The following is a 15,015-nucleotide window of genomic DNA, read 5'->3' as shown; positions in this document are numbered from 1 at the left end:
CAGGCAGCCCTCATGGCCATCATTTTTTGCCATTTTGGCCGCACAAATGGAGCAGTTTTTGAAAAAGGCCTCTCATTTTCTAGAGGTTTTGCCTCAGAAATCAGTTAGAAGAACTGTGAAGAAGCAGAGCGAGGCAGCTGGCGACAACGCAACCGAGGGGAGTTCCCCTCCCTCCCTCCCTCCCACATGACCCCCCAGGAGGGAAAAGCCCCCCTGGGGGCCCTGAATGGGAGGGGGGAGGAGCATCCCAGAAGCTCTCCACAGGAGCTTGCTATTCAGACACCATGGCTGGCCTGCACAGAAGACCGGGAAGAGGTAGCTTACAGTTGTCGTGCATCACTCTAAACATTTTCCAACTTCTTTGAAGTTGCTGGAGCCATAGAAGGTTTCAGTCAAAGTTCAGTCAGCATATCAAAAAATACCTTGCAGCAGAGGGAAAGCCACTATTCTGAACAACTTCACATATACATGAATCAAGATATTATCCTTGGGCTTTTGTACAGTCGTGGCCACCTCAACATCCAGCTCTCAAGATATTCTCATCATTTGTCCACCATATAATCTCAAGTCCTCTGAAGGTGATATAGTTGGTGTCCCCATCACCACCGTAACTGGTGAGACATCTGAATCTCTCTCCGATCTACGCTTTCCCCATCTGCTTCTGATTAAAATATCTTGGATCGCTCCGCATATCATGCCACCCCTCTCCCTGGACGGTTCAGTCTTCTGTTCCGAGGGTGGAGCCAACTGCGCTAACTGTGCACCCTGCTGCTGGAGGAAGTAGAGCATTGAGCAGTCTGAAGTAGAGCCCTGGCCCGCTGGTTCAGCTGTTGGTTCCCTTCTGGATTCATCTGAGGTGGAAATCACCAACCTACATATTGGGAATGCAGCTCTGATGATCTTCTCCAAAGTTTTCCTAGAACTACAATCCACCTTTTCCTTGGTCTTCTGCTTTACTTTCTTTGCAGGCAGCTGCAAGTGGCTACGCCAGTGGTGGCGAACGTTTGGCACTCCAGATGTTATGGACTACAATTCCCATCAGCCCCTGCCAGCATGGCCAATGGACATCTGGAGTGCCAAAGGTTCGCCACCACGGGGCTATGCCTACACGACAGAGATGCTGATCTGTGTCTCTTCCCCTTCAGATCTGATCTGCAACCAGACAACAATGAACCGACAAACTGTTCCTACGCTGCATTTCCTTTCCCATTTGTTGCGGTTTTTACTGCTAAGTCTACTGCTGACAGTAATTTTGTGTAGAGTCGCCTCTAATTTTGACACCCTCTCTGCCTGAACACTGGATGTAAACTGCTGGCAGATTTTCATGCAGAAACATTATGGCCTTCACCCAAACATAACAAACATAGAGTACAGTAATCAGTTCCCATAATCTTTGTCCCACACTGGATATATTTCTTAAATAATTCTTGCTGCACTATGATTGCTGACCTGCCAATCACAGCCTAAATAGGAGTGGCGAGATACAGCAATCAAGCAAAAATGAACTGAGGGAGAGGACGTTGGCCATCGATCAGGTGATTGTTGAGAGGGAACATGCTCAAGGCAACAGCTGGAACACCACCCTGCGGTGTTAGACACTTGAAATCTCACCACTGCTGGCCTGCATCAGAAATGCAGTCCCCAAAGTGAGGATGGACAGAAGAGTGAAGATAAATTACACAGTTCTTTCCCAGATCAGTAGTGGCAGTGGTGGGGTAAATGCTGCCCCAGTAATGCATGCATTATGTTAAGGTACTTAATCAGAAACACCTAAAACAGAGCACTGCAATTCGTACACTACCATCTGTGTCTGTTTACTGTGTCCATGTTTGCAAGCCAACCTTTCACTTAGAACATAATCCAATTTCACCCTATATGTCATTGCAGATTCATGATACACAAGTACAGCTGTACATATGACACACACACAAGTTGTTTCTCTCTCGACATGTACTCAGCTTTCAATGATGTGTGTAGACTGAACCATACCTGCCAAGCTCAGCCACTTCACTGTACAGGGAATCAAAGTTGTCCTTCCAGGTGACCATGATCCCATCACTTCCAGGACCTGGAAGAGGGAAAAGACATCTACACTGCATTTACCATAAAAAAGCACACCTATGTCCATCTTCTGTCTCACTAAAGAGATGAACCCACCTAAAACTCGAAGACTGGCTGAAGATGACACTGAACCCATATCATTTGCAGCTACACAGGTATAGATACCATCATCTTCTGTGGTCACACCAAGGATTTTCAGAGATGCTTCTCCTACATCACTGTAAAATTTAAAGTGTAAGCACAAAAAGTTGTGAAATCCCAAGTGACGATGTTCATTCATCAGGATTCTGGTATGTTACAAGCTCTACTGCATTTCTGAAGACAACTGAACCCCCCTGGTGTGTACGGAAAAATCACTCTTGCAAAACATCACAAAATGCTTATTTAAGTTACTCACAAGGCACCATTTGGTAAAAAGGAGATGATGTTGGGTGCAAGTCACACAAGGCCACGGGCTTGTCTGCACACTCAACCTCCTCCTGATTTTCTGGGCAGTCAATCCTGACATTGGTTTGGGAGGAGCTCTTCCACACACCTTCCCTTCTTCTGCACTGCCACAGTTGTGGAGTCAGTTTATTATTTCTGGTACTATCACATTTACAAAGCTTCCACTGAAGCTGGTTTCTGAGACCAAATTAATGTATTTATACACTATCCTTCCTATCACATAGATTCTAAAAAGTCTTTTACCAGCAGCTTGGAAATCAAAATCCATTATGTTGGGCAAGAAAACAAGATGGAAGTTGCCAGAAATACAAGCATCTCTGTGTGGGTGGGTGTCACGATACATTGGCAAAAGGAAATGAACATTCAAAACCCTCCCAAATATATTGACGCTTGCCTGCCAGTTGCCCTTTCATATGCCGTTCAACCTTAATATGATCTAATCATGCAGAGCAAAGAAGCCGCCGTACCTGTAGGAGAGGCTGTAGTGACTGTCGTTGCTCAATGTGTTATGATCAGGACCTTTCCAAGTTAAGGAAGCTTTTGGACGACCACAAATTTTGCACTGAAGGATGACAGTCTCTCCTACCTCGCATCTTATCTCACTTAATGGTATTATAAATTCTGGGGGAACTGAAAGAGGAAGAAGCAACAGCCATGAAAAGGCTACAGTTCTACATCTTGTTCATCATTATCTAACAGCATTCAGGCAAGAAGCTACTGATGCGCTGCCCTGTAGACGGCACTCCAGGGGGTACTAAAAAAATCAATGATTTTTTTAAAATAAAAAAAATAGATTTTAACATTTTAAATCGTTTAAATAGTTTTCTATTTGATATACAGTCTTCTGTTTAAGACAGATTATAGTCCAAGTTATTCATCATGAAATAAGGGTTAATTTTTAATTCTGAAGTATTAGACTGTGTATTCATGCCATGTTTACATTTTTTGGTAAATGAATTCAATTAACCCATTCACAATGTCATGCTCTTCCAATGCTGCTGTAAGATTATTTTGGGCAGTTTTTCCTGTCTATAAGATATTATCACAGAATTTGTCCCAAGGAGCCCTGAGAAGAACATTGTCCAGGTAAGGATAAACATAGAATCATAGAGTTGGAAGAGACCCCAAGGGCCATCAAGTCCCAACCCCCTGCCATGCAAGAACACACAATCAAAGAACTCCCGACATATGCTGATCCAGCCTTTGTTTAAAAACATCCAAAGAAGGACACTCCACCACTCTCCGAGGCAGTGAATTCCACTGTCAAACAGCCCTGACAGTCAGGAAGTTCTTCCTAATGTTTAGGTGGAATCTCTTTTCCTTCACCTTGAATCCATTACTCCGTGTCCTAGTCTCTGAGGCAGCAGAAAACAAGCTTGCTCCCTCTTCGACATGACATCCCTTCAAATATTTAAACATGGTTATCATGTTCCCTCTTAACCTTTGCTTCTCCAGACTAAACATCCCCAGCTCCCTAAGCCTCTCTTTGAAGGCCATGGGCTCCCTTTACCATTTTGGCTGCCCTCCTCTGGACCCGCTCCAACCGGTCAGTATCCCTTTGAACTGCGGTGCCCAGAACTGCACACAGTATTCCAGGTGAGGTCTAACCAATGCAGAATAGAGAGGTACAATTACATTCCTCAATCTTGACACTATACTCCTATTGATACAACCCAGAATCACATTGGCTTTCTTAGCCGCCGCATCACACTGCTGACTCATATTTAGTTATTGGTCTACTAAGACTCCCAGATCTCTTCTGCAAATAGCGTTGTCAAGCCAGGTGTCACCCATCCTATATCTGTGCATTTCATTTTTTCTGCCCAGGTGTAGTATCTTACATTTATCTCTGTTGAAATACTTTTTGTTAGTTTTGGCCCAGCTGTCTAATCTGTCTAGGTCATTTTGAATTCTGACTCTGTCCTCTGGGTATTAGCTACCCCTCCTAATTTGGTGTCATCTGCAAATTTTATTAGCATGCCCTCTATTCCGCCATCCAAGTCATTGATAAAAAATATTGAATAGCACTGGGCCCAGGACCCTGTGGCACCCCACTAGTCACTTCTTTCCAAGATGAAGATGAGCCATTAATTAGCACCCTTTGAGTTCGACCAGACAACCACTTAGAAATCCATCTAATAGTAACATTGTCTAGTTCACATTTCACTAGCTTACTTGTGAGAGTATTATGGGGCACCTTGTCAAAAGCTTTACTAAAATCTAGGTATGCTACGTCCACAGCATTCCCTTGGTCTACCAAGCTCGTCACTTTATCAAAAAAAGAGATAAAATTGGTCTGGCATGACTTGTTTTTCAGAAACCCATGCTGATATTTTGTGATCGCAGCATTCCCTTCTAAGTGCTGGCAGACCGTCTGTCTAATGATCTGCTCCAGAAACTTCCCTGGTATCAATGTCAGGCTGACTATCGACTATAGATTCCTCTTTGATGAAGATGAGCCACCAAGGTCACCACCACTTTTTAAAAAAACCGTGGGAGCCGAGGACACTCTGAAGGACAAGGAGAACCACAGGTTCTGATAAAGAAGAACCACAGGTAGTGATGGCAGATGTGGATTGGGATGTGAAGATTATATGGTCTGCAAGAAGGTTTGTAGAGACTTCATGCGAAACCTTTTCTTGATTGCCCACAGGTTCAGCTGTTTTAGGTTTAGGATTGTCTTCCACTCTCTTAAGTTCCTGGGAACCATGAACAGTGGAGAGTAAACCCCTTAGCCCCTCTGACCAACAGCAACCATTTCGATGGCCCTGGTGCTGATGAGGGGTTGGACGGGTTCCCTTAGAAGGCCCGGCCTTTTCTGGTGACTTTGGGGGGGTGAGGAGGAAAATTCTATCTGAGTATCCCTCTGACAATTCTCAGGACCCACGGATCGTTCACTGTCTCTTCCTAAATGTCCTCTAGAGAGTTTTTGTTCTTCGCTCTTCTTTGGGGGGGGGGGGGTGACCCCTGTATGTAGAGTGGTCACCGGGCCATCAATGAGTAGGATCTTTAATTCGGCCAAGGCCTCCTCCGTCAAGGTGTAATGATGTATGGCAATGGCATTCAGGGTATTTCCATACTCGGGTATTTCCATGCCCATTCTCCTTTGACAATTTGCAAAAAGCATTTTGGAAAAGGGCAACGTGAGGTAGGATTAGCCGGTTGCTTAAAGGCTCTTGTGTCATAGTGTTCTGTGTCATTAGGTGGCACCGTGGGATCTGCATTCTTAACCTTCAGAGTATTAATGACTTTCTTCAGTAAATATTGAAAATGTTCACTTGGAAAAAGCCTAGAGTTTTATCTTGAGACTTCAGATCTGCCCAAGAAGGGCACTTCCATGTCCATCTCATCCCCTGAAATGTCCACTGGTTCCCCCTCATCCACATGCCTGTTTACACCCTCAAAGAACTCTCATAAGTTTGTAAGGCAGGACTTGCCTCTGCAAAAACCAGGCTGACTCTTCCTCAGCAGGTCTTGCTTTTCTACATGTTTTATAATTTTATCTTTAATCATAGATTCGACTAATTTACCAGGAACAGATGTCAAACTGACTGGCCTGTAATTTCCAGGGTCTCCCCTAGATCCTTTCTTAAAGATTGGTGTGACATTGGTCATCTTCCAGTCTTCAGGGATGGAGGCAGATTTCAGGAATAAGTTGCATATTAAAGTGAGAAGATCAGCAATTTTATGCTTGAGCTCTTTAAGAACTCTTGGGTGAATGTAATCTGGGCCAGGGGATTTGGTAGCATTAATTTATCAATGGCTGCCAGAACTTCTTCCTTGTCTACCACTATCTTTGCTAGTTCCTCGGATTCGCCTCCTAAGAGGCTTGGGTCAGGTGCAGGAATTTTCCTCACCTCCTCTTGGGTGCAAAGACAGATGCAAAGAATTCATTCAGCTTCTCTGCAATCTCCCTGTCATTCTTTAGTTCTCTGCAATCTCGCTGTCACCTTTTGTTCCTTCTTCATCTAACGGATTTACCACTTCCCTAGCTGGCTTCCTACTTTGGATGTACTTGAAGAACTGTTTGTTACTGGTCTTGATATTCACAATCCTTTTTTGCCTCCCTTACAGCTAACTTGCTTCTCTTTTGCCACCATTTGTGTTCCTTCTTGTATTCTTCATTAGCCGAGCTGGACTTCCATCTTTTTTTCTGATAATTTCCTCAACCTCCCTGTACTCCAGCTACCCCATTTTAGGTTGAAGCATATTAGCATAGAGACACTTGTATACCCTGACTCTGTCCCTAACCTGGGATTTATGTGCTTTGCCCTCTAGCTCTTTGTAGACACTATCACTTATCACATGCACATTGCTATGTTCCACGCTTGTATGTGGTTGATTTAGAAAAACCTCCCTCTCTGTCTGCATCCCCATAGATGCTGTATTCCGAACCAAAGTCACCTCAGCTCCTGTTGGCTTTCCCCCAGGGACCAGTTTAAAAGCTGTTCTGCCAATGTTGAGCGCCAGCAGCCTGGTTCCTTTTTGGTTAAGATGAAGCCCATCCCTTTTGTACAGACTTGCCTTATCCCAAAATGTTCCTAACAAATCTGAAACCCTCTGCCTTACACCACCTTCTCATCCATGCATTGAGATCCTGTATCTCCGCTTGCCTAGCTCGCCCTGCACATGGAACAGGTAGCATTTCTGAGAATGCCACCTTGGGGGTCCTGGACTTCAGCCTGTTACCTGGCAGCCTAAATTCTAAATCCAGTACCTTCTGGCTACATTTCCAAATGTTGTTGGTGCCAATGTGGACCACAAATGCTGATCCCATCCCAGCACTGTCTAACAGCCTATCTAGACAAAGCGTGAAATCCGCAACCTTCGCACCAGGCAGGCAAGTCATCACGCCTCTCACAAACCCAACCCAAAAGGAAACACTTCTTCACGCAACGTGTGATTGGTATTTGGAATATGCTGCCACAGGAGGTGGTGATGGCCACTAACCTGGATAGCTTTAAAAGGGGCTTGGATAGATTTATGGAGGAGAAGTCGATTTATGGCTACCAATCTTGATCCTCTTTGATTTGAGATTGCAAATGCCTTAACAGTCCAGGTGCTCGGGAGCAACAGCCGCAGAAGGCCATTGCTTTCACATCCTGCATGTGAGCTCCCAAAGGCACCTGGTGGGCCACTGTGAGTAGCAGAGAGCTGGACTAGATGGACTCTGGTCTGATCCAGCTGGCTTGTTCTTATGTTCTTAACTCTCTACATTCCTAATGATTGAATCATCTACTATGATGAGCCCCCGCATCTCCCCGAGGGTATCCTCGGTGCGAGAGGATAGTTGATCACCAGCTGAGGCAGGGGTCCCATCTAAGGGAGCATCTTCCACCACCTCAGACTGGCACCCTCCGTCCCCCAGACCCTTTCTCCATGACATCTGAAGAGATGTCACCCTGGGAGTGAGACCCAGCTGTTAGGTCCCTGAAAGCCTTGTTTGTCACCCTCTCTGCCTCTCTTAGCTTCTCCAGGACTGACATCTTGGATTCAAGAGAACACCTACGTTTCCTGAGTGCCTGGAGCTCATTGCAGAGAGGGCACACCCACGACTTCTGTCCCAGTCGTAAGTAGTCGTACATGTGACACTCAGTGCAAAACACTGGAAAGCCCCCACCCCCCCTGCTGGCTTCCTGCCTTCATATCTAATTCTGTTTAGATATTAAAATAATAAACTTTTAATGAGTCCTTTCCCCTTGAGCTTTCTGTACCGTCTACTATCCCTCAAAATACATCCTTATTCAGTAAAACACCTGTGGGTGCTGTTACATGCAAGCTGCTGCTTCCAGAGTCTGAGCAGCAGAGCTAATAGGAAGTCCCACCTCTCAGCAGCCTGGGGTAAGCACACAGCCAGGACAAAGAGAAAAAAGAAAACCCCTGTGAACAACCCCTGTTAAAAAGATGTGGCTTTGAAAAAAGCCCTCCAAAAAGAACACCAGAGCTCTCTTAGCCCTTTCTGTCCCACTCCTCTTCTCCACTGCTACTCCTCTCTGCTGCTTCCAGAGACTCTGGTTCAAGAGGGACTGCATGGCAGATCCCTAAAGGGTTGCAGAATGAAACAAGATGCTGCTCTGTGAAGGATGAGCAAGGTCATAACTTGATTTAATTCACCTTAGCAAGAATGGGAAAGCATAATTTAACCATGATGAATCTTTGAATTTGAATTCAGCTTACCATCATAAATGTAGTTGGGGTTGAGAAGCTGAAAAGAAGAAGTTAAGAGTTAGCATTTTGAAAAGCTTCAGTTTGACCCTAAAATTTACACTGAAAATACCCTCCAGTTACTGAAACAGTGGCCCAGAGCCAGTGGCATGGAATGTGGTGTAAGAGCCACCAGTGCCACTAAAGATGTTCCCTGGTGGTCTTACGATCAGCAAATGAATCACCAACCCTGCCAAAGCTGCCTTTACTCAATAGGGAGGCTGAAACCTTCCCCGACTACTGCCTGGAGTTCAAACATTTCTGCAGTTGGGCCAGCAAAACTAGGAAGTCCTTTCTGTCCAGGTTTTCTACGCTGCTCTACACCCCCCTCCCCTTAGGAAACAATCCCAGATTCTAGATTTCTCCCCAGGCCCTTAAAAAAAGCAGTACTCAGTGAGGAGGAATCGAGATGGGGAGCCAGGATGGGGAGGTGGGTCAGGAGTTGAAAGCCTCCCTTGATAGAGCCGCTGAGAAGCTACCTCATTTCATGGTCCAGCTGGCAGCTTCCATGCATGACTGGGCAGATTGATTCACCTCTGAGGGGAGTCATGCACACTATGTGGGAGCCCTGTCAGAAGAAGGCGCTGCCACGTGGCTCGTGGGGCTTTATGACCCTGATCAACAAGGGATCAATGAAGGAGTCGTGGTTTACCTGGATGGAGACCCTGGAGCAGCATGTACAGTTGATATGGTCTGTATTAATGAGGCTGCACAACAATTCCCTACATGTGAAGCTCTCCAAGTATGAGTTCCACAGAGACAAACAGGATTTCCTGGGTTACTGGATATTGGCAGTTGGAATTGAGATGGACCTGGGCAAGGCACAAACTATCCCCTGCTCCTTTTAGCTGATGATGCGGTTTTTCTTTCGCACTCAAGAATAGGACTTAAGAGAGCCCTGGACTGCTGTATAGAATATTGTTTTCTTAATGATCTACCGCTTAATTTGGACAAATCTAAAATCGCAGCTTTCACTCATAAATGGAAACCTACTAAATGGGTGATAATACAAAACTGTTTTGAACAGGTCCAATCATATAAATATTTAGGTCTTACGTTTCACCACCAGGCCTCCTGGACTCTTCATAGGAATCGGGCTATCTGTGCCGGTAAATTGAGTGCCACAGCCATTGTACGTTTCCTATATGGGGAAGGTCGGGGATATATCCCTGCAGCATTGAGAGAATTTAATGCCAAGGTATGCCAACAAATTCTCTATGGGGTTCCTATTTGGATTGGGGCATGGAATAGAGAGGTCAAAAGGGTCCAGTCACATTTTCTCTATAAAATCCTCGGTTTGCCACACTCAACTCCCTATGCAGCCGTGTGCCTCAAAACAGGCCAACATTGGTGGCCTGAAGTCGTACATTTAAATTTTGGGCCAGAATATGCTTCAATAAGGATGAATCTGACCTTACATTCCAGGCTCTTTCTATTCTCCACTCTACCAAGTGGTGGTCCAGAATTGAAACTAAACTCAATGACCTGGGAATTTCTATAGATGAATTGTTAATGTTAACGAAGCAAGAGGTCTTCAGTGTTATTAAGAAGACTTTTCAACAGAGAATTCCAACAGATGGTGGAGGCAGCCAATAAAACCTGCTCCCCGGTGTTTTGGGGAATCCCCTTTGATAGGTTAACGGCTGCCAGATATCTTCACCTATTGATTGAGGCTCGGTGGCGTAGGGCAGTTACTCTTGCTAGGTGTACTGTTCTACCTTCCTCCCTCCAACAAGGATGCCATATAAAGATAGGAAGTGCCCATGTGACCAGGACTGTGTGGAATCTGTATCCCACATGTTGTTATATTGTCCCTTCTATGTTCAAGATAGGGAAAAGTATATAACCCCCTTCTTGCGTGAAAGGGAAGGGACAACGGATAAAGGTTATATCTCTTCTAAACAGTCATTGCTACGGGGTATTGGAAGCTGTAGCCAAATTTTTGAATGGTGTAATCTTAAATGGTTCTAACTTGTGCTAATTGGAATGCTGTGATGTTATGTTTTTGTTTACTTATCTGCCATTAATTGACTTTGAAGGCACGAACTGTGGTGGATTGGGAAGCTCCTTGCACAAGGAGCTCCAGTCCTTCCTCGGTTTTTCCAGTTTCTATCTTGATTTTATTCCTCAATTCACCCATGCTGTGTTCCTCCTCACGGACCTACTCAAAACTAAGGGAAAGGGGTTGAAAGCCAAGGCACCTGGGGGCCATTTGGATTGGCCACCTGAGCGTCAAAGTGCTTTTGAGGTGTTAAAGAAGCTGTTTACTTTGGAGCACATATTATGGTATACTGACTCTTCCAAAACTTTTGTTGTGCAGGTAGATGCCAGTGATGTGGCTATGGGAGGTCTCCTCCTCCTCCAGCAGGGGGAGGATGGACAGTTGTGCCGGTGTGCCCACATGTCTTGCAATTTCTCAATAACTGAATGGAATTGGGCTATGTCGGAAAAGGACTATTCTGTTGGCACTGATCACATGGGGCCATTAGTTGGAGGGAGCCTCTTACGCTTTTGAAGCGTGGACTGATCTTATGAACTTGGAGGCTTCACTGTCTCCTCAAAGGCTGACTACAAAACAACTAAATCAGGCTCAGTTCTTTTCTAGATTTAATTAAGTTCAGAAATACCTTCCAGATGATGCCTTGTTCTGCCAACAAGTGGGAAGAGGTGGTTGGTATCGTGTTCACTCCAAAACAACTGGGGTTGGGGTTGGTGACCCACAGGCAATTGCAAGCCCCAAATGCTGCTACCCAATCCCAAAGACCTGATACCCACACAGGGGATCCTATGAGGATGGTTAGGGTTGAGGGACCCCTGCCCCGACTAATTCATGAGGCCCTGCAGGGTGACAAAGAGGCCGAACTGCTCAAGGCATCCATTGCTAGTTGAGAAGAACAGACTGTTGTGGCCAGGGTCCTGCATCTACGTTCCTGAAACCCTCTGCAAACAGGTACTTTGGGTCTGCCGTGACTCCAAGTCTGCTGGACACTTTCCATTTGTAAAGACTTTGCATTTGACTCCCAGACAGTTTTGGTGGAAACCTCTCTGAAAATATGTGGAGGTTTATGTCTGGGGGTGACCTGTGCATGCAAAGGCTAAGTGGATCCAGGGGAAGCCCCAGGGGCTGCTCAAACCATTGGAGGCTCCTCAGAGACCTTGGGCAGTGATTGCTATGGATTTCATTACATATCTTCCCCCAAACCATAGGAAGTCAGTAATCTGGGTAGTGATGGATATCTTTTCTAAACAAGCCCACTTTGCCTCTCTGAAACTACTTCCCATGGCACAGAAACTGGCCAGGTTATTTGTCAGGTGTATTTACAGGTTACATTCGGTCCCAAGCAAAATAATCTCAGACAGAGTGGCTCAATTTGTGTCCACATTTTGGTGTTGCTTTCTCAAGTTATTGGGGATGGAACAGGGGCTAAGCTCTGCCCACCACCTTGAAAGTGACAGGCAGTCGGAGAGAGTGAACCAGCTACTTGAGCAGCACTTAAGCTGTAACATCAACTACTATAAGGACAGTTGGACTGACCTGCTCCCATTTGCTGAATATGCTTATAATAATTCTGTTCATCAAAGTACCAGTCAATCTCCTTTTAAAGTGGTCTATGGACAGGAGGGAAAGCCACTGCCTTTTGTGGAGGAGGGCGGGGTGGGGGGTGGGGGGGAGATCTGCTGGTCTGGTTGGGGAATATTCAGCAGAAAGCCTTGTGTGAAGCTAAGGAGACTTATAAATGCCAGACTGATAAGAAACACAAAGATGAGGGAGATCTCCACTAAGATTCTATGTTGCACTCAGCTCAGCCGCCAGCTGAAGAAGTCTGAGGAACTGTTAAGGAACAGCTGGGGAAAGGGCCTGGGGGAGAGAGGCCTCCCCTTAAGCCACCAGGCTCTCCTCCGCTCCCACAGAAAGCACACCCAGGACAAGACAAATATGCTGCACAGGATGTTCAGATGCACAGTTACAAATACAGCTGTTTCCCGAAAATGATCCACACAATATCATCTGTATTAGGACACAATACAGGGAGGACATACCTTCACGGAAACCTTGTTGGCAAGGCCTTCGCGGGACTTACGATAACCATTTTCTAACTTGCCTTCCCTTTTGCCATCTTTATCCTTTTTCTCAGATTTCTTCCTCAGACGGAGCGCTGTATGCCAAGAGGATGACTTCCTGGAGCCAAAAATGAAGGCGCTGCAATTAGTTGAAACTTCCTGTAGGCGATTTTGCCTTAGAAATGTCTTTTAAATCAGCACGTAAAGCAACAGCTTTGAAGGACAGCATATTCAAGAGCCCACCTCCAAGAAGAACGTGTGCGGCCGACAAACTGGAGAAATAGATGATCAAAAGGCTCCCCAACTGACTTTCTATTAAAATATATTTGACAATTCCTGCATAAATATTGTATTCATGTACACATCATCACAGTCTCCATATGTCTGAAAGAAAGCTGGATTGCAACCCTTCCACCAGTGCCTAGTTTTCTATGTGAAGGGAGCAGCATCCAGTCCTGCTGTTTACCACTTTTTGAAAACGGGGCACAGGCTCACTCTCTTCCAGACGAAGCTTTCCCTTGAAGGAGGGGAGCATTAGCCCCTCCCCTCCAAGCAGGAGAGCATGCCGCCACTTTATCATCAGAGTGGCTGGAGAAAGAACAGGTGGGGAAATGCCAATGGATCAGCATTAGCCAATTTCACCAATTGATGGCACTCCTTTGATTATGTGTTACCAGAAAGAGGTGCCCCGCCACCTCCACCTGCCGGCTTATAGAAACCTGGTACAAACGGGATCTTTGAAAAAATTTCAAGTAATTTCCCCCCGAGTCCATGCAATTCAGAATGTCTACTTGCTACACAAAGCAACAGACAGACAGACCGTCGACCAACAAGGGTGGTCGACAGTCTATAAAATGCATGTGGCTACTAAAGCCTCAGAAATGCAGAACAGATAGCAATTGCCGTTTACTGGATAAGCCTGTTATCAAAGTGTGAAACTTTAAAACCCCACCATGATCATGTACGCTGGAAACTGTCTACTTTTCATATAGAGAAAAAAGCTGGTTATACATTCATAAGGATGCATTTTGCATTCAGAACGGTCACAAGATTCAATTCACAGACATGCTTTTTACAAGGCATTCTGCAGGTTCTCTCTTTGGACGAGGGTCAAGTGTCAGATGTTGGGGCGTTGAAAGCCAGGACTGTCGAGTCTCCTGTTCTGTGCCCTCTTAAGTAAGACACTTTGTCCTTACTGAAATATCATGTGATAGGCTCCATCTATCCCTTGCCACATCCTACATTGTCTTCATTCATTGTGGCTGTGTGCATGCTCCACATGTTACACAACATTCAGACTAGTCCAGGGGTAGGGAACCTGTGGCTCTCCAGATGTTCAGGAACTACAATTCCCATCAGCCTCTGTCAGCATGGCCAATTGGCCATGCTGGTAGGGGCTGATGGGAATTGTAGTTCCTGAACATCTGGAGAGCCGCAGGTTCCCTACCCCTGGACTAGATGTTGCTCTTCACCTTTGGAGTATCTACTCTTATCAGCCAACCAGTCTTTGCCAGCTAAGCCATTCTAGCATCTTTTCCTCGCCGCTGACAATCCAACCACACACACGACTGCTTATTTTAATTGGATAACTTGTGTCATGATTAATTTATGTATGACAGTGGGCCAAGATGTTTGGGGTTTTTTTTTCCAATTTCCCAATGCTGAATTTTTCCCTTGCTGAGACAGTTAAAAGTCAGTGAGCAAGGCAACAAGGTGGGGGGGGGGGGTTTACTATCAGAACTCACAGGATGTTACACCTCATCACTAAACAAAAGTTGCCCCAAGAATTAAAGATTACAGTTCCTTGATCTTTTTCCAAATTATTACAATACCCTATTCCAAATATCAAAAGCTTTCAATATGAAGTTTGGATGTCATTACAAAGCAAGACAGAATGTGAAAACAAGACTGTTCTGAGACATGGTCTAGACTTTGAAATTTCCCTTTGTAACTATATGTTACATCTACATCTGATCAAGTAGGACCTAGTCCACACAAATTTATGCCACAACAAATACAGTTATCTCAGAGGACAGCCAGGATGGCCTGCAGTAGAGCAGCTAGAGTCAAGTCCAGCAGCACCTTACAGACCAACAAGATTTTCATGCTGTAAGTATTGGAGAATCAATGTTCAATGAATATGGTAGCCTTCAGGTGCCACAGAGCTCTTGTTTGGTTTTTCCGTAACAGATTCTATGGCCTCTACTGCTCTGGAAAGCACAGGCATGTCAAGTACCCCAG

At 45.3% G+C, this 15,015-nt stretch overlaps 1 protein-coding gene across 4 annotated transcripts in view; it reads right to left on the bottom strand.

Annotated features, from left to right (window-relative positions):
• Positions 1-15,015, bottom strand: part of TRIO (trio Rho guanine nucleotide exchange factor) — a 312,768-nt gene that overhangs the window by 11,831 nt on the left and 285,922 nt on the right. For all 4 annotated transcript variants that reach the window (XM_048507596.1, XM_048507598.1, XM_048507600.1 and 1 more), the window contains 5 exons: positions 12,754-12,892; positions 8,686-8,713; positions 2,976-3,138; positions 2,158-2,279; positions 1,990-2,068 (listed from right to left, as the gene is read on the bottom strand). In XM_048507596.1, coding sequence (XP_048363553.1) covers positions 1,990-2,068; positions 2,158-2,279; positions 2,976-3,138; positions 8,686-8,713; positions 12,754-12,892 — 531 coding nt within the window. The remainder of the gene's footprint in view (positions 1-1,989; positions 2,069-2,157; positions 2,280-2,975; positions 3,139-8,685; positions 8,714-12,753; positions 12,893-15,015) is intronic.

Source organism: Sphaerodactylus townsendi, linkage group LG09, assembly GCF_021028975.2.
Source record: "Sphaerodactylus townsendi isolate TG3544 linkage group LG09, MPM_Stown_v2.3, whole genome shotgun sequence".
NCBI classification, from domain to species: domain Eukaryota; kingdom Metazoa; phylum Chordata; class Lepidosauria; order Squamata; family Sphaerodactylidae; genus Sphaerodactylus; species Sphaerodactylus townsendi.
The sequence above is the reverse complement of the archived record's forward strand: the minus strand, read 5'-3'. Positions and strand labels throughout refer to the sequence as shown.